At 35.8% G+C, this 23,874-nt stretch overlaps 2 protein-coding genes across 4 annotated transcripts; one reads left to right on the top strand and one right to left on the bottom strand.

Annotated features, from left to right (window-relative positions):
• The first annotated feature begins 387 nt into the window (after nt 1-387).
• LOC122137657 lies at nt 388-4,129 on the top strand. Its single transcript, XM_042725701.1, has 4 exons — nt 388-561; nt 851-1,204; nt 2,797-2,897; nt 3,256-4,129. Exons 1-4 carry the CDS (start codon nt 501-503, stop codon nt 3,430-3,432), a joined length of 693 nt encoding a protein of 230 aa, XP_042581635.1. The 5' UTR covers nt 388-500; the 3' UTR covers nt 3,433-4,129.
• On the bottom strand, nt 3,751-23,537 carry rhot1b (ras homolog family member T1). Of its 3 annotated transcripts, XM_042725699.1 has the most exons (20): nt 23,206-23,537; nt 22,306-22,364; nt 22,108-22,189; nt 21,868-21,911; nt 21,713-21,766; nt 21,483-21,535; nt 18,692-18,800; nt 14,727-14,828; nt 14,520-14,618; nt 11,677-11,785; nt 11,160-11,280; nt 10,613-10,697; nt 10,243-10,388; nt 10,014-10,114; nt 9,413-9,543; nt 7,809-7,892; nt 7,443-7,565; nt 6,990-7,192; nt 6,221-6,343; nt 3,751-4,482 (listed from the first exon to the last, which is right to left on the bottom strand). In XM_042725699.1, the coding sequence occupies exons 1-20, from the start codon at nt 23,240-23,242 to the stop codon at nt 4,365-4,367; spliced, it is 1,983 nt and encodes a 660-aa protein (XP_042581633.1). In that variant the 5' UTR covers nt 23,243-23,537; the 3' UTR covers nt 3,751-4,364. The 3 variants fall into 3 exon arrangements, with proteins under 3 accessions (XP_042581633.1, XP_042581631.1, XP_042581632.1); XM_042725697.1 differs by lacking the exon at nt 3,751-4,482 and having other exon boundaries at nt 4,785-6,343; nt 23,206-23,536; XM_042725698.1 differs by lacking the exon at nt 3,751-4,482 and having other exon boundaries at nt 6,208-6,285; nt 23,206-23,535.
• Nucleotides 23,538-23,874: the final 337 nt, after the last annotated feature.

Raw genomic sequence — 23,874 nt, 5'->3', positions numbered from 1 at the left:
TTTACAATTACATAGTAGCACGGACTACCCTCTCAGATGTGTAACAGCATGTACATGTCTCATGATGTAAATAGATAATCAGAATTGATAAGTACTAATAAACAACCAATGTGTTGGTTGTTTATTAGTACTTATAAAGCACATAATGCCTGTCTGCATGACAAAATTCTACATCCCTTAATCCTACCCCATACCTAAACTTAACAACTACCTTAGGAACTGTTAATGAGCAGTAATTAGGAGTTTTTTGAGGCAAAAGTGGTAGTTATAGTTAGTTAATAATAGGAATTGGTTCCCAAACTAAAGTGTGACTCTGTAACCAAAAATCTGTATGTTTTCACAATGATGAAACTGGTTTCCTTTTCCTCTTCAAGCTTCAAGGTGGAGTCAAAACACTGCTTAAAATTCTCACATGGCATGATTTCGTTATGCTCAGAGGCTATCTGGCTTTCTAACCAGTCACTATTTTTTTTTTATGTTATTTTTTTTACTTTTTAATAATGTTAGGTTTTAAGTATGCTCATGTTGTACTCTTGTTTCTTATCACCCCTTCTGTAACTGGTAAGTTAATACTTTATTCAATTTTAACTTTTGTTGTAGTTTTTTGAAGATTATAAAAGACTGACTAAATTGTGGTAATTTAAAAAAATTACCAGCAGTGAAACTAAAGTTTACATGCAGAAATTTACAGAACACTTACATATTACATTTTTGCATTTGACTTAATGCTGGATTTTATTTTAGCAGTCTAGAGCAGTTGTGTTAGGAAACTGTGTGTAACTTGAATGTATTTTGCAATGCATGTGATTCCTCTATCAAATGTGACTAACTTTAAGTCATTTCACCTCAGCATACGGGGGTATTGTTTATATCCACAGAGTAAGAAATTCATCCATTGACATTTCCTGTGAATCTGCAAAAAAAGAAGAAAACCCATTTGCCTTTTCGCTGAAACGCAGGTTGCTGCAGTCCAGACAAGTGATGTATCTTTCTAAAGGATTCCAACCATTTATCAATAAATCTGAGGACAAGGATCGCATCACTGTACATGATGAGCTGGACAACCACAGAGTTAATCTGACAATCTCAAACCTGCAAGGACAGGACACAGATGTGTACCACTGTGAATTCCACTATGATGCTCTTCCATATGATAAGAATGTTCCTGGCAAGATGGAGTTCTTCATCTACATTGAAGACTTCTGTAGGTGACCTTTACTGATATCACTTCAAATATGAGGTCTATGGTAAAATTCCCTTTCAAACACTGTGAATAGCCCCAAATAGATTAATCTTGCATTCAATCTACCATTATCTTTAAAAGGGTCATATGATGTTTCTAAAAAGAACATTATTTTGTGTATGTGGTGTAATGAAATATGTTTATATTATTTTCCACATACTGTACATTGTTTCACCTCTATGCCCCACCTTTCTGAAACGCGTCATTCTTTTACCTAGCTCATCGGTCTGAAAAGTGAGGTGTGCTCTAATTGGCCAGCTATCCAGTGCTTTGTGATTGGCCGAATGCCTCAAGCATGTGACGGAAATGTTACGCCCCTTACCATACTGTGATGCGTGTCTCGGTCAGAACACCGGCGCGACGACAAAAACAATAAAACCCATTACAAATGAGCCATTTGTTGCATCCAGTGGGGACATAATTACTTATTATAATGACTTATTTTGTCCTTTTAGGCGTTGCGTTGCATTGCGCCGCGTAAACATAAAACCATGTCTGCATTTGTGATCAGAGAAACGACAAACAAGCGCTACTCTACACTGCTTAAAACTCGTGTTTGAATCATCAGTGGCAAATCCTTTAAATATGAAAATGTACTTACAGTCAGGACAGCCGGCACTGTAGTCTTCTCTCCCAGGATCGGGAAACAGTCCTCCATAAAATGCACTACAAAAAAGCATCTCCACGACAAAATACAGCTTAACCACTGATTTCTAGTTGTGTTCTCTTTTGGAAGGCCAAACAAAGTATTTTCGCTTTCACTATGATACAGCATCTCCACGACATGGTGCAGGCAGCAACAGAAAGTATAAAAGTTATGCCTTTCTTTATTTGCGTGAACATTTGGGCAGTATTACGCAAATCTACCCACATTGTGACATAGATATGGGTGGGGGGGGGTGGGGGTTTAAACAAGGTGTTTTAGGAGGGCGTGGACAAGTCTTAACTTTTATAAAGAATATCTCTTTGGGTTTGAGACTTTAGTCTTTGCAACTTTAGGGATCTATTCACAAACAGCTTCTAAACTCCAAAGAGAAAGGAAAGCTTGAAATCACATCATGACCCCTTTAAAAAAAAGCAAAATCATACAGATGCATTTTATTTTATTTAACTGAAAATATTTAACTTAGTGTATGATTTTCATGCAGTGTGGCATGCTGTTTTTTGGAAAGAACTGTAGGACAATAAATTATTTGATATTGATTGGCTAGTCCTGCAATGTGCTTTTATTATACCTTACCTCAACAAGAACAGACTGATTACTGTTACTTTTCACTACATTAGCTTGTAGTATCTGAATTTTTCTGTCAACTGTATGGAAACATGTTGCAAGCCATTAAATCAAGATATTAGATACCTGCAATTTAGTACCCCAGTTTATGTAACAAAGTACTATGAGTGAAAGAATAGCTGATACACTCAAGCAAAGAAATGTCTCAAAAGCAGCAACCACAAAATGTTTATATGTAAAATGTAAATAACCATATAAAGTGTGGAAATACAACAAATGATATCATTAAGCATTTTTTGTGTTTTTGTTGTGACTGTTGCAGCTCATTGTAATTGTTCAAGTTACCTGCTGTTGCTGTATGTGATCTCTGGAGCTGCATGTCTGCTGGGTGTTCTGGTTTTCACTCTCGCTATCGCTTACTGTGTAAGTATTTTAATTAAAGTTTCATATTTGGGGAGAGTGAGATAACCTGTGCCATGTTTTACTGAGTTGTTCTTTAGGCAAGATGGAAATACAATATACTTCTAAATTAGTCAATGAAGACTGCTTTTAACTGAAAGAAGTAGTAATGCATAACAATTGGGCCATAGTAATAATATCATTATTTTTTTTTTTTCTTTTAACAAAGGAATTGGAATACTTTTCTCAATCATTTGGAATTTAAATCTTATGTGACAGAGATTTGTTATCTAATATGTGGTTTAAAGAAGCTGTCTCTCCCCACTACACATTCAGAGTTTCGGTTAAACCCTCCCTTCTACCTGTTTCCTCTCACATACAGTGTAAAGCGCTTAACCGTAGAAAGCCACAGCCTATAGTTCCTGTTTATGAGGAGATGGCCAGGGTGCGGCCCACCAAAGGAAAAGCCACAAGCTGTCATACTGATATTGCAAAACTGGAGGAAGCAAACAGCACTGTGGCCCATTTGTTCAGCAACCAAAACCTTTATGTCAATTGATTTAACAAAATGTGTTGACTGGGAAGGGACTCTACTGAAGTGCTGATGTTCATCATGATGCTCCAGCTCACCCACACAACCTTTCGGAATCATCAGATTTAAAAGTTGTTTGTTTGCATAAAATTTTGTCTTTCCATCTTTCATCTCTATACCTTCATGTTAATGGTACTTCAAGACATAATTTTAATGCTACAAATACAGAATGTCAGCTTACATCATTTTTGATAGAGAAATGATCTGATTTTTTCTGTAGCACAAAAAAAGTTCTGATAAAAGATAGATGAAGTATTTTGTGATATACTGGCAACAGTGTTTTTCCCCACTGTCTGCACATTCTCTGCATTAAAAAAATAAGTTTTGTGATTTCACAAAAATACATTGTTGAAGGACCTGTTTATTGAAATGCTGGTAAAGGCGGAAACTGACAAGACTTTCACATCATTGTTCTGTTGACATTTGTCAAAAATTAAAGCATGCAAATAACATACAAGATTGTTTGCACAGCTTCGCATTTACACAAGCAGAAGATGTGACTTCCTGTCTTCTCTCACACTTGGTTGATTTTGGACTGCAGACAGTCCATCAGACATTTTGAGACAAAAGTGAGAGCAAAGTGTTGTATTTGTTGGCTTTAAATATGAATGTTATATGTTTTTATTCACTTTGTAACAAATAAATATTTTCTCTCATTTACATATTTACAGTTTGCTTGCATCATATTTAAAGAAAAACGTTCTAGTTTTCTGTCTCAATAGAGTCCCAAGACCTGGGAATGTACATACTACAGTAATAATTAAACAGAAATAGAAATATAACAGCTATGTTACTTTATGCTTTCTTTTTTAAAAACTAAATATTTCTACTGGATTTCCCTGTACATGGGAAATAACTAGGGTAGACAGGAAATGAAGGAAGTAAGTTTTTGGGTCTGCTCATCGAGGTCTAAGGAGGGCTCTGTACATTGCAAAGCCAAGCATGGCACAAACTGTGGCTCCAACACTCGCTCTGAGCCAAAATGTAGAGCTCTTCAGTTCACCATACATAAAATGCCTCAGAAATGAAAAATAAATAATTACATAAAATCCCGTCACAATAAACTAACACCCATTTCGATTAACTATACAGCTTTTGTAGCTTAAAGGAATAGATCACCTCCAAAAAGAAAATTCTGTCATAATTTACTCACCCTCATGTCGTTCCAAACCTGTTTAACTTTCTTTCTTATGTTGAACACAAAAGAAAGTTTTTTTACACTCTTAAAAATAAAGGTGCTTCACAATGCCACAGAAGAACCTTTTTGTCTAAATGGTTCCATAAAGAACCTTTAACAAGGTTTAACAAGAGTTTCTGTTTCACAAAAGGTTCTTTGTGGTGAAAAGGTTCTTTAGATTACAAAAAAAGGTATAAAAGAGATGGTTCTTTAAAGAACCTTTGACTGAATGGTTCGTTGTGGAACCAACAATGGTTCCTCTATGGCATCGCTTGAAGAACCTTCTGAAGCACCTTTATTTTTAAGAGTGTACCTACTATGGAAGCGAATGGGGGCCAACAACTGTTTGATTACCAGCATTCTTCATAATATCTTTTTTTTGTTCAACTTAAGAAATAGACTTGTACAGGTTTGGGACGACATGAGGGTGAGTGTTTCAGATAAATAAGATAAATCAATAGTTTAACTTCTGTAGTGAACATTCAAATAAAACTAATCACACATTTAGTGGACAACAATGCCCGTAAAGAAAAACAAAAAACGAAGAATTCAAATGAACAGGAGGATAAATGCTGGATATACAATGTGTTATTTAAAGGGAATGAAGAAAATGATATGAATGTTCAAAACTAAAACATTACAAAACTCAATCGAAGCTGAAGGATGAAGATATATGAAAAATGTCTCTGTCAGGAAGTAGCAACAGCAGATGGAGAACAAAGAAACTTTAAGAAGAGGAAATAAAGAGGAAAATGGTCTTAACTAGATCAACTGTGTTGCAACTTGTAAGAGAATGAAAGACTGAACTGCTGCATGTCGCAAGTTGCAAGTCAGATGAGAATGACATGAATTTAGACATGAATTTTAAAAGCATGAAGAATGTGCAGGATTGTGCTTAAATCTAAACCCCAAATCCATACCTGCCGCCCATTTGCCATGACAGTCTCAAGACCAGCCATAACTTGTTTCACATTCTATGAATTGTTATTTTATTAGAAGGCAGCGTAGTCATTATGTATAATTAAACAATATAGTCAATATCATCAACTACAAATACATGTTTGTATAAGGCACAAGAAAGTGGGCTTCCCCAGCCATAAAGTCCCTACATTCTTGGTTCCATCGAAGGATTTTTCTTATCTACCTAAATATCTTAGGGAGTTTCTTCCTTGTCATTTGACTTGTTCACTGCAGGGATTTGTGTGGCACTGCACTACTCTTTGTTAAGCTCCTTTGGATCTACATGTTTGTGAGAAGTGTTATATAACTAATCTGGACTGAACTGAAAAGGTATCCAAAAGCCCAACACTGAAATAAGCTAAAAAAGTCCACAGAACATCTTAACTGCAACAACTCTATTGCCTAGGCCTGTCTACTTATGTGTTTTCATGTAGTCGATATGGTCAAGTGTTTATTAGCATGTTAAGCCAGGTGCACTTTGCCAAACTGCCAAATTAATGTGAATCAGAATGAGAATAATTAAATAGAGAGAAAAAAAAAGAGGATGAATTACGATAAAAGCAAGAGAGATAAGTGCAGAGGAAAGGTGATGAACCAAGATAAAGCCATCCTGAGAACCTGCTAAAGATGACAGTGTAGAGTTTGGTCCGAACCGTCTGCACGAGCTCAGAGTTCAGGAAGTTCTGACACAGACAGAAGGTACACCTGTTACAGGTACACATGCAGCGCAGACGCGCATGGCTGCCAACACACACAGAAAGATACAGGCAAACAGCAGAAATGAGTCACTAAGAAACAGGATATAAAACAGTGTGATTCTGAGTTAACAGACAGAGGAAAGTCTTGAAATAAAGAAGTGAAAGAATTAAATGCACATTGTTAATTTGAATGTTCTTTCAAACAAGCGTAACATTCTCTAGTATTTCCTGTCTACATTGTCTCTCTTGTTGTCTTACACTGAGGGGAAAAACTGGGGAAAATATAATTTATATCACACGCTTGGAGATTTCCCAAACTGTACTGAATATAAATGCATATGTACTGTACACAGCGTGATTTCATGATGAGACTGCAGTTGAAGAACAGAAAACCGTCATCTGACTCATAAGACACTCTGCAGCCAGACAGTGTGGAGAAGCTTTCTCTTTTTAGGGAAATCGGTAATTCTGAGTCAACCACCTAAGAATGTATTGTTTTTATTGTTATCTGTATCTGGAAATAACCCCTGAGAGATAAACAAGAGTAGTCAATTAAAACTCAAAAAAAAATTCAAAATGAATCATTTGTGACAACTGATAAACAAAGGGACCTGTAAGAAGAATTATATAGAATTCCGGTCCTGTGTTAAAGTACCCACAAAAATTGTGGAAAATGAGAGATCACTTACGGATACACAGCCATGGTGGTGAGCTTGATGAAGATGTCTTTGCTGGGAGCCACAGCTGTGTTACAGGTGTAGGACTGAGGCGGCGGCATCTTGTGCTTGCGACAGAATTCCAGTGGAGTCATACAGTATTGCTGCTTTGTTTCTGGCAGGTCTGACTTTGCAGCAATCAACATACATGGAGTCTTACTATCCATGAAGTATTGCTGGTAAATAAAGTAAAAGATGCATTTAGAACATATACATCAGTATTATATAAATAGAAAACAGTAAATATCATAAGATATCATGTAGAATATGGCATGTATAGCCTAAAAGTAAATTACAGTTATAAAGGAATGTGTCATGTGTAAATGTATAGCAGTTTAATTCCTCTGTATTTAATAATTAGACACAGTATTGGCTTTGCTCTTTCTTGTAAAGCAAAAAAGGTAAGGTAAAAGTGTAAAAGCAAACCTTGAAGATTTGTGCACAGTACTCAAAAGAACAAGGGTTGCTCACATCATAGATCAGACACACAATGTCACATGAAAGCTCAGTCTCAGACAGGAAATCAAAATCTGGAAAGATTTCATGGAGCTGAAGGAAAAACAAACAAACGTAGAACAAAGTTTCAAAGATTCAGCATCTTTTTTTCAGGAAACTATCATGATAAACACTGGTCAAATCTCTCAAATCTTTATATGGCTTAAATGCATGATGTAAGAGCAATTGATTTGAGGAATGCTTCTCCACAAAAAAAGTGTATAGTATTACTATAGTTAAACAGACTGAAAAAAAAACCCTAAAGTGTAAGTTCCTGTAAGCCAAATAACTATTTACCAACAAGTACTTCTCCTGTCCGTACACATGTGCAGTGCTGATTGCATAATATGATTTGTGTTCTTCTTTTATGGCCCTCTGACGCTGCGAAGAACAGACAGTAAATAAAAAAAATTAATCATGACAATGCCACATCTGAAATAAATGTTTCTAATTTTTTTTGATGAATGGAATGCAAATGATATCAGAAATACCACAGATTGTAAAATGCCTTGGTTTTGAAATTATGTTGTTGGGTGTCAACACCTCTGATGAAATTTAAAACTGCGCAAGGGATTATAATAATGCTTCTGCAATACTTTACATTTGTTAATACCTAAAGCTGCAGTCCGTAAGTTTTGCCTCTTTGTCGCCATCTCTGTTTAAAAACCTAAATGCTGAAAATCTAATGTTTTGAGGTGAATGTGTGCACAGACTGGCAGTCAGTCACCACACTGGTGTGGGTCTTTACTGTACTTCGCAATCACAGATTCTAGCCTATGTCTTGGAATATATGACCCAAATAAGAATTTTCACCAGATATTGTCATCTGAACACGTAAGTAACAAGTCTGCCACGTTTGTTCTGACCAACTGAGCATTAAATATGCATTGCATTACAATAAATCGCACTACCAATGGTAATGATCAGTTAGTTCATATCACATCGAACCGTGCAAATTATTATTATTATTGTTAAACTTTTTAAATTCTCAAATTCTTAATGTTAACAACATCAGCATTGCGTGACTATGACTATGTGTATTGTGTATATCAGCGTGTGATTTCAGTTTCTGTACAGTCTAATCTCTAACTGTCATACCATTCGAATTTCATATTAAGAAATTTTTTAACCCAAAAATGCTCCCTTCGAACTGGTTGTCTTGAGTAATCTTCAGGCTATTTGTAATCAAATGCACATTTGAAACTGGAATATAATTTCATTTCATTCACATGTGTTTCATAAACACATAATCCTTTCTGGATTACAATCCGCCATCAAAATGATAAAATTAATTATTGTAGCTGCTGTGAGGAAATGCTATAAACGATCTGCCGCCTGCAGGATCCTCACATGCGATAGCTTAGTAGCCAGGATAACTTCTTTGTTTACAGACGTGAAGTAATGACTTTATACCTGTACCACTCAAATTACGAAAAACATTATTATAAGATAACCGTTGTGAATCGGGCTAAAGGCGATAGTTTTGAACACTGGCTGGTTATGTACTTGCTCAAATATTGATTTCAGGTCATTTTTAACCAAAAAAAGTTATGGACTGCAGCTTTAAGTATCATTAAATAATGATGGACCCTTACCTAATGCATTTTTAACATTTCAAAGTTGTATAATTTAACATTAATAAACTATGAAAAAACATGAATTAATAATAAACAGTCGTACATTTACAAAATAACAGTAACCTATATTAATAAATCCTGTAGAAACTGTTTATCATAAACCCTAATACATTAGCAAATTTGAAAAAAATTGAAATTTATTGAAAATTGTTAACTAAACTGCTTATTTCATTCCAAAGACAAAACAAAAAATATCACTATTAAGTTAATAGGCCTGTGTGGGATATGGTTTTCACTTAGAGTGGTTTTCTTGTTGCAACTGACCACAAGGTTTCTGCCGAGGAAGCCCTGCAGGAAACCAGTTTTGCCACTTCCAGTTATTCCAAACACATGACAGCGAAATACATTCCGTTGCGTCTGTTTCTTCTGAAGGTCGTGCTTCTTGTCACGGGTCACTAGCATGTGCAAACACATTCAGTGAGGACCACAGGTGTCATACTGCACTTTAAGAACTATAAATAAAATGCAAATTAACCAAATACATTATGTCAATGAGATGTGACTCCTGCAATCTGCATCTGTAGTCACTCTTACAACCACAAGAGGGCTCAATGACCCAGATTAAAATTCTGTCATTTTTTTTACTCCATTTCATGTCACTTCAAACACCCATTTTGTTTCTAATGTGGATCGCAGAAGAAATAGACAAAAGGAAAGAAAATCAAACAGTTTTGTAGTGTGAAGTGTATAGGCTAAGTGGTGAGTTAACAATATGAAAAATCAAGTCTTAAAAATGCCCCAGATAGAATTTTTGCATGTTCTAATATCCAAAAACTACTCAGAAGTAGTAATTATAAATGTATATAACTATATAATTATATATAATTAGGTTTGTTATATAGCAAACATATGTCTTTCAACTTACCTGCTATGGCAGAGGCCTGAGATTCCTGCTCAGCAATGATAGAGTAACCAAGGTAACCAAGATATTCAAGACATCGCTGTACATCCAGGTAAGTCGTTAACCTGCAAAAAACATTGATAACTGATAAACTCATGAATCATTCCAAAACCATCCAGACAGTAATGCATCATCGTTCATCAAGGATAACTATAATACTTGAACTGAGACACATGGCATGTTTAATACACACGTCCACTGAGAGAGATAGCCTTGGTATGTGATCCAGCCCTGGTCATTAGTGCAAACTGTACTGTTCACATCCAATCCCCAGGGGACATAGGGGAAAACATCAAATAGATCCATAAGCTCTTCAGGGGACAATGCATAGTCTCTGTCCTAAAGCAGATACAAACATGCTTTAGTAAAAACAAGATAAAAACGAAACATCCTGAAAACAACAATTAAAGCCTCTTAGAATTTAATCTATTACCACTTTTGTGACCGACATTTTTCTCTAAACCTTTTAATAAAATGGGTTTCTTTCTTGTCTGTCTTATTGGATTCTGATAAACATTTGTCAGTCACGTCAGTCGTTTCTGAGGCAGTTAAAACACTTTTACCTTATCATATTTGTCAAAAACACTCTGTAGGAACAGGTAAGCATTGTGATTGAGCTCTGTGGTGCAGTCTGGTGGTATTTTTAACCTGTAGGAACATAAACATCGAGTCAGATGTCGATAACTGCAAGATTAGCAGATTAGCATAGTTGGATTAAATTGGGATTTCTACAAAGTCTCAAATAGGGAGCGATCAAAGCAGATTAAGAAAGGGGCTTAAAGAGTTCAACACTGTTCTTAATTACTCTTAGGAAACTATCACACACACATATATATACATATCTACATTACATACACATATATATCAAGTTTGCTGTACTGGACAGTGAACAAAAAAAATATTAAAACTAAGACTAAGTAAAAACTAAAAAAAAAATCTGTATTTCAAGAGAAATTCTATTACATTCACTGAGAAATGCAAAACTACATCATATTTTAACCAAAAGTACATATACTGAGGTCTCTCCAGAAAAGCTAAATCAATAGAACTTATCTTCATAATAAATATGAATGGTTAAAAGATTGAGTGATTGGAAGCAGTTGTTCTCACAGAGGAAACAGGTAGTCCTGATGCAGCTCAAGATCGTCATCGTATCCAAACCTCCGCAGTACAGCCCACGTTGTCTCATGCCTTCCTCTTTGGATGAAGAGAGTATGTAGGAAGAGGAAACCTGTTTAAAAAAATTACCATGTTGATTGATTAAATCAAGAAGTTCAGCATATTCCTTTCTGAACAGAATTGCTAAGCAAACACAAGGCTGCCACTAAAATTCAAAACTTTTTCACAGTCTGGGTCATTTCCCTGCCCTTAGGCAACAAGGATAACTGACTGTCAGTGGAACCATTGCCTCAAAGGTTAAGTCTGTAAAACATGGTCCTGCAGTACCCAAGCACTGCTCTTTTTTTCACCCAGTTCAGGTCGTGGAGCCTTTATTAATGAATTGATGATAGAAATAAGGTGTCTTAATTAGGGAAGACATTCAAAATTTGCAGTTCTTGGGAACGACCTGGACTGAGAACAAGTGCTCAAGACCTGCAAATGTTAAACTTCACAAATGCAGCCTCACCTTTGAGAGTGAGCCCGTTGTCACGCACTCCATCTGTCAGGTTTTTTCTCACAACATTTTTTACATCCTCAAGGGCCTGTGGGGCTAGTGGGGTGTTGAAACAAGTTCTCTACAAATAAGAATCAGACAGTCATATTAAATACACAAATACCTTACCCAAACCTTAAGGAAAACAATTTGAACTTGAAATCTCGCTTAAAGTCAAACCATAACCTTATGAATGAATTTACAGGGAAAGTTGACCTAAAAAGGAAAATTCTGTTAGCCACAGTTGCCACCCTCAAGTCGTTCAAAACCCCTAAGACTTTCTTTGATCTTCAACCAAAACTTCTTGTGTGTATAGTGAGTGCATTTGATGTGCTCTATGTATGTGTGCTGATCATTGTTTATGTGAATAAAAACCTTAACTGAATCAATTCATTTTGTTAAAGCGACCAAGTCCATTTCTACAATATTAAAGCAACATCATGTTAAAGCAACAATGTCTCTTCAGAAGTATGTATGTAGGATTGACACCGAGTGGTTGAACTAGGTACTGCAGTCCAAATTCAAAATATTGGAGAGGATTTTTCACCCGGCCCCTCCTCCTCGGACTTGGCGCATACGCAGGTTGCCAGATTGACGACACCAACAACAACGAGGGCACTTGATGATGAATGAAATGAAATAGGCTGTGTTTTCCGCCAACTGGTAACCCGGGGTGCCGAGATCCAACCAAAACAGAGACCGTCATTCCGGCCCAGAACACACATTTTCAAAGGATAATAACTGACTGTAGCACTGTTTTTCAGATAAACAAGTGTTAACTTAGCATGTTTCTTAAATATCTGCAAACATATTATTATATTTTTATGCTTTAGTAGAGTCAAAAACTTACATACAGCACCTTTAACTTTTTAATGGAATGGACTTCCAATAGAGGGACAGATATCTCTCAAGTTTTATTAAAATACCTTCATTTGTGTTTCGAACATCAACAACACTTTTCTATGAGAATTTTTATGAGAATGACATGAGAGTGAGTAAATGATGGCAGAATTTTAATTTTGTGTTAAACTAACCATTGGTTTGGACTTACAAATGTTTTTTAAAGATAGAATAAATAGAAACATGTCCTTAGGGGACAAAGAAGACCACAAATACAATTGCATGGTCCAAGAATAATCATTGAGCAATTATTTCAAAATCACTGGCATTTATAGGGGGTTTATCGCCTAACAGTCTCCACTTACCTGGGAAGACTTTTTATTATATATTACAAATCACGTAGCAACCTTCGTCTCTCTCCTAAAACCAACACGGAAGTGACTAAAACTGCAATTCATTGACTGGCCACTAGAGGCTGGCTCCAAAAGAGAATCAGTCCCATAGACTCCCCATGTTAAAATGCACAACTTTAAAGCAGAAAAAAAAATGTGTTGACAGCCTGGTACAAAAAAGTGGTTTTGGTCTATATAGCTAATTTTGCACTTCATGACAACTCTGAGGGGGGTGAATTTTTTTTTTTAACTCATACGTTTAAATTATATTAAGCCTTTAAATTCTGCATCATTAAGGGCATGGCCACTTGAGTGACAGGTGGATTGCTGCTGCTGTCACCACCATCGAGCTAGGTAGGTGTGATTTCAGCAACCAGCTCCCGCCTCTTTGCCCATTTTCAATTATCCGGGAGTGACGCGTGGTGATGCGCTGCCAAGATGGCGACGGCCCGCTCCGCCCACTTTGAGCTTCGAAACCACTCTTCAGAAACCTAGGGGTGAAGTCACGGACACTACATCCATGTTTTTATACAGTCTATGGTTACAATATGGCTGCAAGGATTTTTTTCTCTCCCATTCAGACACAAGAACATCAATATAGTCAGGCACTGATGTTTGCGATGGGACCTGGCTTGGTTTCAATTCTTTTTAAAGTTGTCATTGTTCAGTTCTTGCCTTTGTGCAGGCCAGGTAAGTTCCTCCCATTTTATTATGGACCTCACTTTGCACACAACACAAAAGTAAGGCTGGAGCAGAAAGGACACTCCCTGAACTGTTGCAGCAGTTGGAAACAAACAATTCTCTAGAATATCATGATTAGTGGTGTGCGATATTTTCATCTATATTAATATTGTAATTAACGATTAAATGATGTGCAAGAGTGCAGTTTCACTGTTTAATGGAAGCTATTTAAATCCCATTAGAATGCCCCAGAAATTTAAGATATACAAGGCCATTTTGTTTTACATCAAATTATATAGTTAAACAATAACACACAAGCAAGAGTGTTTGTTTCCCCCTCCCAATATCATCATGATGTTGAATGACATTGATTTTATAAAAACAGTTTAATAAACAATAAATTAACTTTTTGAGTTACATTTTTACACAATATTGGCAATATGATCTGTTTTTGCTTCATGTCAAGAAAAATTTCCAAATCAAACCACAAGAACTGTAGACTACTGTTTTGCGTCTTAGAGCAGCACACAACAGTGATTTTTTACTCAATGAATCTGCAAACAAATCAGTTTAATGAATGATTCAAATAAAGACGTTTTAATAAATAATCTGAATGACTCAACTCATGAAGACAATGATTTGCCACCACCTACTGGCCATTAGCAATTTTTTTTTTAATCATAAAAAAAAAAAAAAACTTATTTATGCAAATTGTGCAAAAAAACACATTCAGCAAAATATTTCTAATTAGCATTATCAACAAAATCCAAGAAAATATTGAGATATCATTTTTGTCTATATCACACACCCCTAATTATGATATAACCCTATTAATTTGAAGTGGATGTCCACAAATAATGCACTTTATAATGAAAAATATACTCTACTCAGCAGAAATCTCACCTGAAAAAAGGTAAGCTCATGATCATTGAGAATGCCATCGTTGTCCAAATCTGACACCTTAAAGATACGTGTCAATGCCCGAACACAGGCAGACCTCATCTGTAAAACAAATAAAATACAGTTAAACTTCAGAACACAATACATCAGTACAAAACAAGTACTATCTGTTAACATAAATCATTAAAATGTAGTCATATATGTGCAGACCTCTTTCTTCTCTGGACAGTAGAGAGGCCCTGTAGGGTGAAGGACAGCCTTCTGTGCATAGTAAAATAACTCCGAAATATTCTTCAGATTCTTTGCTGAACACTATAGAAAGAGGTAAAACACTACATTTACATTAGGGGTAGTAAACTGTAGCCGAGTTTCCATTCAAAGTTGAGAATTTAACTTTGAGAAAAAGAGAACAAAATTGTCACTTCCTGGTAAAACTAGAAACAATCAGATCAACGAGAACAACAACGGTATACTACATTTAACATTTACATTTAATCATTTAGCAGAACAAATTATAAAAAAAAAATCACAAAAAATAACAGTAGAAACAATCAGATCAACGAGAACAACAACGGTATACAAGTGCTATGACAAGTCTCAGTTAGTGTAGTACAGAACACGTAGCCAGGGGTTTTTTTTTTTTTTTTTTTTTTTTTTTTTTTGGGAATATGATAGAGAAAGAAAAAAGGTAAGTACTAGTATTAGTTGGTTAAGTGCAGGCGAAAAAGATGAGTCTTTAGATGTTTTTTGAAAATGAGTAAAGACTCAGCTGTTCGAATTGAGATCGGGAGGTCATTCCACCAGCTGGGAGCAGTCCAGGAAAAAGTCCGTGAGAGTGATTTTGAACCTCTTTGGGATGGCAACACAAGGCGTCGTTCACTTGCAGAGCGCAAACTTCTGGAGGGTGCATAAGATTGAACTAGTGAGTTTAGGTAAGTTGGCGCCGTGCCAGTGGTCGTTTTGTAGGCAAGCATCAGTACCTTGAATTTGATGCGAGCGGCTACTGGTAGCCAGTGTAACCTGATGAGGAGAGGAGTAACATGGGCTGTTTTTTTGGCTCATTGAAGACAACCCTCGCTGCTGCATTCTGGATCAGTTGCAGAGGCTTGACAGTACATGCAGGAAGGCCCGCCAGAAGAGCATTGCAATAGTCCAGTCTGGAGAGAACAAGAGCTTGGACAAGAAGTTGGGGTGGATTGCTCTGACAGGAAGGGTCTAATCTTCCTAATGTTGAATAAGAGCAAATCTACAGGAGCGGGTCGTTGTAGCAATATGGTCTGTGAAGCTTAACTGATGATCCATCACAACTCCTAGGTTTCTGGCTGTCCTGGAAGGAGTTATGGTTGACGAACCCAGCTGTATAGAGAAGTTGTGATGAAACGATGGGTTAGCTGGAACCACCAGCAGTTCAGTCTTAGTAAGATTGAGCTGAAGGTGATGGTCATTCATCCAGCTAGAAATGTCACTCAGACAGGCTGAAATGCGAGCAACTAACGTCGGGTCATCTGGTTGGAATGAGAAGTAGAGTTGAGTGTCATCAGCGTAGCAGTGATAGGAAAAGCCATGCTTCTGAATGACAGATCCTAATGACGTCATGTAGATGGAGAAGAGAAGCGGTCCAACACTAAGAAAAGTATGAAAAGCCACTGAATATAATAATTTTCATATATACTATATATATATATATATATATATATATATATATATATATATATATATATATATATATATATATATATATCACTAAGAAAAGTATGAAAAGCCACTGAATATAATAATTTTCATATATACTGAATTGCTTGTGCCTACAGTGGGTACGGAAAGTATTCAGACCCCCTTAAATTTTCACTCTTTGTTATATTGCAGCCATTTGCTAAAATCATTTAAGTTCTTTTTTTTTTTCCTCATTAATGTACACACAGCACCCCATATTGACAGAAAAACACAGAATTGTTGACATTTTTGCAGATTTATTAAAAAAAAAAAACTGAAATACCACATGGTCCTAAGTATTCAGACCCTTTGCTCAGTATTTAGTAGAAGCACCCTTTTGATCTAATACAGCCATGAGTCTTTTTGGGAAAGATGCAACAAGTTTTTCACACCTGGATTTGGGGATCCTCTGCTATTCCTCCTTGCAGGTCCTCTCCAGTTTTGTCAGGTTGGATGGTAAACGTTGGTGGACAGCCATTTTCAGGTCTCTCCAGAGATGCTCAATTGGGTTTAAGTCAGGGCTCTGTCTGGGCCATTCAAGAACAGTCACGGAGTTGTTGTGAAGCCACTCTTTCGTTATTTTAGCTGTGTGCTTAGGGTCATTGCCTTGTTGGAAGGTGAACCTTCGCCCAGTCTGAGGTCCTGAGCACTCTGGAGGAGTTTTTCATCCAGGATATCCCTGTACTTGGCCGCATTCATCTTTCCCTCGATTGCAACCAGTCGTCCTGTCCCTGCAGCTGAAAAAAACACCCCCACAGCATGATGCTGCCACCACCATGCTTCACTGTTGGGAATGTATTGGACAGGTGATGAGCAGTGCCTGGTTTTCTCCACACATACCGCTTAGAATTAAGGCCAAAAAGTTCTATCTTGGTCTCATCAGACCAGAGAATCTTATTTCTCACCATCTTGGAGTCCTTCAGGTGTTTTTTCATGTGTCTTGCACTGAGGAGAGGCTTCCGTTGGGCCACTCTGGCATAAAGGCCCGACTGGTGGAGGGCTGCAGTGATGGTTGACTTTCTACAACTTTCTCCCATCTCCCGACTGCATCTCTGGAGCTCATCCACAGTGATCTTTGTGTTCTTCTTTACCTCTCTCACAAAGCCTTGCCACAATTCTGTCTCTGAGCTCTCTGAGCTCTTCAGGCAGTTCCTTTGACCTCATGATTCTCATTTGCTCTGACATGCACTGTGAGCTGTAAGGTCTTATATAGACAGGTGTGTGGCTTTCCTAATCAAGCCCAATCAGTATAATCAAACACAGCTAGACTCAAATGAAGGTGTAGAACCATCTCAAGGATGATCAGAAGAAATGGACAGCACCTGAGTTAAATATATGAGTGTCACAGCAAAGGGTCTGAATACTTATGACCATGTGATATTTCAGTTTTTCTTTTTTAATAAATCTGCAAAAATGTCAACAGTTCTGTGTTTTTCTGTCAATATGGGGTGCTGTGTGTACATTAATGAGGAAAAAAAGCTGCAATATAACAAAGAGTGAAAAATTTAAGGGAGTCTGAATACTTTCCGTACCCACTGTATATAAATGCAGTCACTGCTTTCTGAGGTGGATTCCTGCTGTTTGGGAGCACAGTCGTGTAACAGTTCTTGGAGACAATTATACAGAAATACTTTGATGATGGACTTTGCTTGGGCATTTCAAAATGACCATAACAACATTTAAGATGCTGTGGAACAACATCGGTCTGCTGGTTAGTTAGGTTTTGCCGTGCCATAGCGCAAAGTCACATTACTTTTTTGATGCACATTGGAGGAATTTACTCGGCAAATGCATTTCCATCTCCCATTATTCACATTACCCCAAAAACCAACCAAAAACCAACTCAAGTGACTGATAAAACTTTTTTGCGAAATTTATGAGAAATTTGCCATTTCCATCACTCGTTTCTGAGGCGAAACTTCAAAATGCGCATAAAAACAGGGTGATGGAATCATAGCTTATGACTGTGCCAAGGTTTGAGTTTTGGATGTTCTAGGATCCTTCTGACTCTGCTGAACCCAAAGTGCTAGATGTACTTTGTCACAATAAACTTTTTAATAAAGATCTTCAGAAACCTCATCATGTTTCTTTAAATACCTACTTTTTAACTATCATAAATAATGTTCTTATGTATCATTGACATTGTCTTGCAATTGACACTGCACTTCACATTTCAAAGAGGTGTATAAATTGATGGAGATTGTTAGGATTGGCAGCCTCTTTCTTTGATTGCAAAGGTTTTGAGTTAATTAACTGTATTAGAATCTACACACAGACATCACATGACCTATATGACAGTTAAAGGTTAGGGATTAAGAGACATTCAGCTGCTCAGTACGCAAATATATATATATATATATATATATATATATATATATATATATATATATATATATATATATATATATATATATATATATATATATATATATATATATATATATATGCAAGGTATGGCATACCTCCACACAGGTCTCTATCTCTGTGTATTTGTTCATGATGGGAAGGACAGTCTCCATACTGCTGTGCTCAACCAGATCAGATTTATTCCCCACAAGGATCAGAGGAACCCTTAAACAAACACACACAGTAAAAGGTGAACACAAATAGCTTCTGGCTATTTTTAGCATACCAGGGAATTAACATACTGACTGCTGTTAACTCTTAATCTTGGAATTGTAAGGCAATTGTGTAAGTTTGGCATGAAATGAATACACTATATACACTACACTATATTTTAGATCTTGATAGATATGTAAAAGATCTTATTGTGAATGATTATTCCATGGATATGTTTCAATTAAAAAAATAAGCTCACCTTCATCTGGACCTATTTATGAGTGCATCTCAAAATCCAATCAACAACCAATGCATAGAACTAATTCTGTTACACTTGGATATATGGCACAAAATGGAAGAAAAGATCTATCCCTATTTCCATTTCATTGTGACTTTAGGCAATAAAGTACAAGAGGCTGTGCAAAAGAATAATATAGATTTTTTGTTTTTTGGATGTTAAATAGCCAACAGTCACACAAAGTTTAACAAACTTTGGACCTCATTTGTGAAATATGAGCTTTTGTATAAAGAATTCACAAAACAGTTCTAACATAAATTTTCAGATTCTTTTTCATATTTTTATGTTAGCTGGAACTATTAAAAATTGACCACATAAATGAAGGGTTAAACTTCTGAACTTTATGCAATCTGATAACTGCATCTTGATGACACTATTCAATATAATAATATACAAATCTATTAATTAATTAATCAACTAGTTCAATATGAAAATCAATTTCTTGATAAACAAAAATGATTGAACACAGCTGCATTTCCTTTTTATTATAGATTAGCATATTCTGAGCACCAGTAGTACTTGTCTGCAAACTTTCATTGAATATTATCTGCTCATGGCCACTTAGTTTCTTTTGTATTTCAGTGATTCTTGACACATGGGACAAAACACATCCAGCAATTCTAACTGCTTTTGGTTTAAAAATAAAAATATTTTCAATTGTAAATGTTATGGGGGATTAAGAATAGAATGTATTTTACACAATTATCCCCTTCAATTTAATTTTATCATTATTATGTGAAATCTATGACACTTATTGTCTTCTCACTACTTCTTAAACAGTGTGTCCACAGAGAAGGGTTCAATTATTCATATGCTATGAAATGGATAAAAATGTGTTTTTTGGGGTTTTTTTAATGATGGAAAAGCGCTTGTTTTATCAAAAGCAAAAGCAAGGTTAGGGTTTCAGTGACACATGCATGTTTCATAAGGTTTCAAAATTGTGTCGCCATTTTTTGTCAACACCGTCAGACATATTAAACTGTAATAAAATCTGAGTATGTCAGGGACAGCTGTCACTCTAACAGACCCCCTTTGCCACATTCACCTCTGCAGAGTATCAGTGTCAGACAGGCTCTGGTAGGTTTTATGGTTTTAGAATATTTTAAATCCTAATGTCAATATTTCCTGTGTCACAACCATGATATGTCAACACCATCTTCCAATTTCTGAGGAAATTATTTGAAATATTAAGATCATTTTATTCTCCTGAAGCAGGTTCCATTAGCATCTAGCATCAACAGAAAAACAAAAACAAAATGTCTACTATATGAACTCCATTTGTTTTGTGAAAGAAATCGGTCAAAACCGTCAGATGTCACCACCGTAAAATTTTGTGTTCCAATAATATATCAAAATACTTAAATGTGACTCTTGAATAAAAGCTTTACAAACAATAACAGACTCACTGTTTGTTGTGTTTGTTTTAATTCAGTAACTGGTTGATTCAATGTATCTGATCATTCAAACGACTACAAGTTCACCACCGTCCGATGTGTCAACTCTGTCACCTCCGTCAGTTGAATATTTTGATAGTATTTCATTATGATATGTTATATTTTTTGTTGAATTGTTGGTCACATGTGAAAGTGTAATCTGTCTGCTAGCATGAGAATGTGTTTTGAAATGTTAAAAAACATCTTGATTGCTGTTAAAGATAAAGCTGAAATTATATTACACAGTCCAAGTTAAAAATAAATAAATAAATTTAAAAAAGCTCATTTTGAGCGGTTGGAAAGAGAAAGGTTGGGAGATTCAGTAGCTTAGTACATAGAAGATACATAAAGGTGGTTTCAGTTTGTGTACAAGGTTTTATTTTTTTAATTTTGCACCCAGTTTTGTCCCACTTAAGAATCAGTGATTTATGCAATATACTGGAGCCAAATTTGAAAAGGGAGTCCAGAAGATCCCACAGCATTCCTGTACATATACTTCACATAGCTGCAATTCCTGACTGAAGATTATTGCCAACTGTGTATGAGGAGGCACTCCATGTATGTATGATTGGAATTCATTAAAAAACAAATTTAACTATCATATCCGAGAGATATAAAAATGTTTGTAATTCCACAGATGAATGTTTGGAAAGGTTCATTATTCATGGCAAATACTCCTCATCACCCAAGAGGAATTAGTGACATGTAAATATGCCCGATTTCAATAATTGATCTAGTTGGACAAATCATGTTTCAGCTTCTGAAAGGTACAGTATGTTTTCATAATAAATTTTGCCTATAGCAAAAAACAAAAAGAAAAAAAATTGGTAAGCATGATATGATATATGATACACCCCCCCCCCCCCTTAAAATTAAATCTACCTTTAAAGAAGAGCATGTAATTGTGTATTTGTGAGAAAGACACACAGAGAACTAATGCATTATACACCTGTATCTACCTACCTGCTGTCTTTGTCTGTTCTCTCATTTATCAAAGGAATCCAATGACTTGTCACCTGCAACAATGACATGATTTATTAAATCTGAAAGCTATATAAATATGTTTTAAGTCCTATTCACACCAAGGAAGGACAGTAACTATAACCATAATTATAACTATAAATTATTCATAAATTATTACGTTATTCTGACTTACTTCATGAAGACTAGTTTGTATGATAAAGTTCTCTCACCTTCTCAATAGACTTCTTGTTGTTCACTGAGTAGACTATACATATAACATTGGCCTAAAAAGGAATGCAAATATAATTTCTCTGAGGAAATCAAAATATCATACATGTATGTGTGTGTGTGTGTGTGTGTGTTAAGTTTTGTGTATCAATCTTACTTTTGATATCTCTTGGTACAGTTGTTCATCTGTCTGTTCAGCTTCTGTGTACATTAAAAAAAAAAAAAAAAAAAAAAACACTTAAGTCCTCTCTAATAAATCATGTTAATAAGACTTTTTTTGTGCATTCTGAGTAAAAAAAAAAATTTTTTTAAAAAAGGCAAATATTTTTAAATATAAGTGTCGTACATCATCAAACTATAATAGAAAACCACTATAATTTAATTTCTTGTTTAATACCCGAGTAGTCCACTATATGAGTGGGGACTCTCTCTGGTGTGACATCTGCTGGTATAGTGATCTCCTCAGCTCTGTAAGGAACCTATTATAACAAAAACATCCATTTTGAAAACAGACAGACGCACTGTTGCAAATAATAAAGTCAGTGAGAATAATAATTATTAAAGAGACTGTAATATTATTAATAATAATGCATACCACTGCTGGGAACTCCTCACTGACAAGTGTCATGATCAGAGACGTCTTCCCCACATTGGCTGTTTACACAAATAAGATCATTAACAGATTCCTTCACACATCAATCTGAACAACCTTGAATTCTTTAACATTTCACAAACAATTTTAAATTTATATTTCAGTGGTGAAGAGCTTTTATAATATGTTATAGGCTACCAGGTCTAGAGTGCAGCTATACGTAGCCCTCTTATGGTCATAAAACACAGAAATATGTTTTATGTCTTTGCAGAGCTTAGATATGCAAATACATTTGAGTTTGGCAAACTGTAATATTTACCAACCCCTTTGCAATAAAAAAAAAAATAATAAAATTTTTTTAAAAAATAGTCACAGATGAACCTCTTATGCACCACAACAGAACTTCTCACTGTATTTAGCAAATGCTGCCTGCCTAGACAACATTCTGTAAAGCTAATGAACTTGCTTCTAAGGCAGCATTCCCAAAAGATAGCTACTGAGCTGCCTGCTTAACATTCTCTAAAGTGAGCACACTACCTAGACAGTGTTATCGGGCAATACACACTCATTTAAGCTCAAACTGAACCCCTACAGTCGGATGACTTGAAACACGCAAGGAAAGATGGCCAAAAACGTTGACTACTGTAGATACTGTAGGAGATCCACTATCCCTCAATGCGCTGTCATTACAAGAAGGCGCAGGTTATGACAATCTCAAATTGCAGTAACACGGAAATCTTGTCATCAGACATGATAGCGATTTTATTTAATGTTACAATGCAATTTGTATCGTATATAAGCTCAGTATTTCAGTAGAAGAGTGTAAATGTTTAATTCATTTTAAGGTTATGGTCGTTTCGTAACAGTGAATCACTGAAACCATGTAATCAATAAGACACTTACGTTCTCCAACCAACAGAATCCTCACGTCTTTTCGCATATTTCCCAATTGTGAAGTCAGAATGACCCTGTTATAATCTTCAGGATTTTACACACGTCCACAACAACGCACATCAACCCCGACACTAAGTAAGCTTGACATCATGACCAATCAAATTGATTTAAATATTTTCTGTAAAATCATGGGATACGACGTTCTCTAGATAATATAAGCATCTGCATCTATTGGTACTGATGGAGTCTAAAGAGATGGAGTCACTCAGCGGCTGTTAACTGATGTAGATGTGTTGCACACACGCCTCCCTCTGACCTCCACCATGCCTACGGTTCTCATTGAGGGACAAACTACGCAAAATTCAAAAGAAAACGCACAATTCATCGGTTTTATATTAGTATGAAGTTGCAAGCTGAAAATCACCATTTACATATCATACATCATAACATTACATCTATTTTCTTAACCATTAAAATGACAGTATATTACAGCAATCAGCAGTACATTTATATTAATTTATAACTTTTATCTAAAGCGCCCAAAATACAATGAAGAAAACATCATAAAGGATCCAACAATATTAGCAGTATCACAATCCAAAACTGTAGAAATAATGAGGATAGCAAAAAAGGGACATTATTAATTCTATAGAATAATTATGGTTGTGTGACTAAATG

Source organism: Cyprinus carpio, chromosome B6 (genome assembly GCF_018340385.1).
Source record: "Cyprinus carpio isolate SPL01 chromosome B6, ASM1834038v1, whole genome shotgun sequence".
In the NCBI taxonomy this organism is placed as follows: Eukaryota; Metazoa; Chordata; class Actinopteri; order Cypriniformes; family Cyprinidae; genus Cyprinus; species Cyprinus carpio.
Note: the sequence above shows the minus strand (reverse complement) of the source record. Positions and strands in the feature narration are given on the sequence as shown.

What these genes read in the sequence shown, in the direction of transcription:
- LOC122137657 (XM_042725701.1), top strand. Translation starts at nt 501, where the DNA reads ATGTTAGGTTTTAAGTATGCTCATGTTGTACTCTTGTTTCTTATCACC. An exon ending in CATCTACATTGAAGACTTCT is followed by an intron (nt 1,205 to 2,796) that starts GTAGGTGACCTT and finishes TGACTGTTGCAG; the next exon opens with CTCATTGTAATTGTTCAAGT. An exon ending in CTCTCGCTATCGCTTACTGT is followed by an intron (nt 2,898 to 3,255) that starts GTAAGTATTTTA and finishes TCTCACATACAG; the next exon opens with TGTAAAGCGCTTAACCGTAG.
- rhot1b (XM_042725697.1), bottom strand. Translation starts at nt 23,242, where the DNA reads ATGCGAAAAGACGTGAGGATTCTGTTGGTTGGAGAAC. An exon ending in TCATATAGTGGACTACTCGG is followed by an intron (nt 21,912 to 22,107) that starts GTATTAAACAAG and finishes TAATGTACACAG; the next exon opens with AAGCTGAACAGACAGATGAA. An exon ending in AGAACAGACAAAGACAGCAG is followed by an intron (nt 18,801 to 21,482) that starts GTAGGTAGATAC and finishes TGTTTGTTTAAG; the next exon opens with GGTTCCTCTGATCCTTGTGG.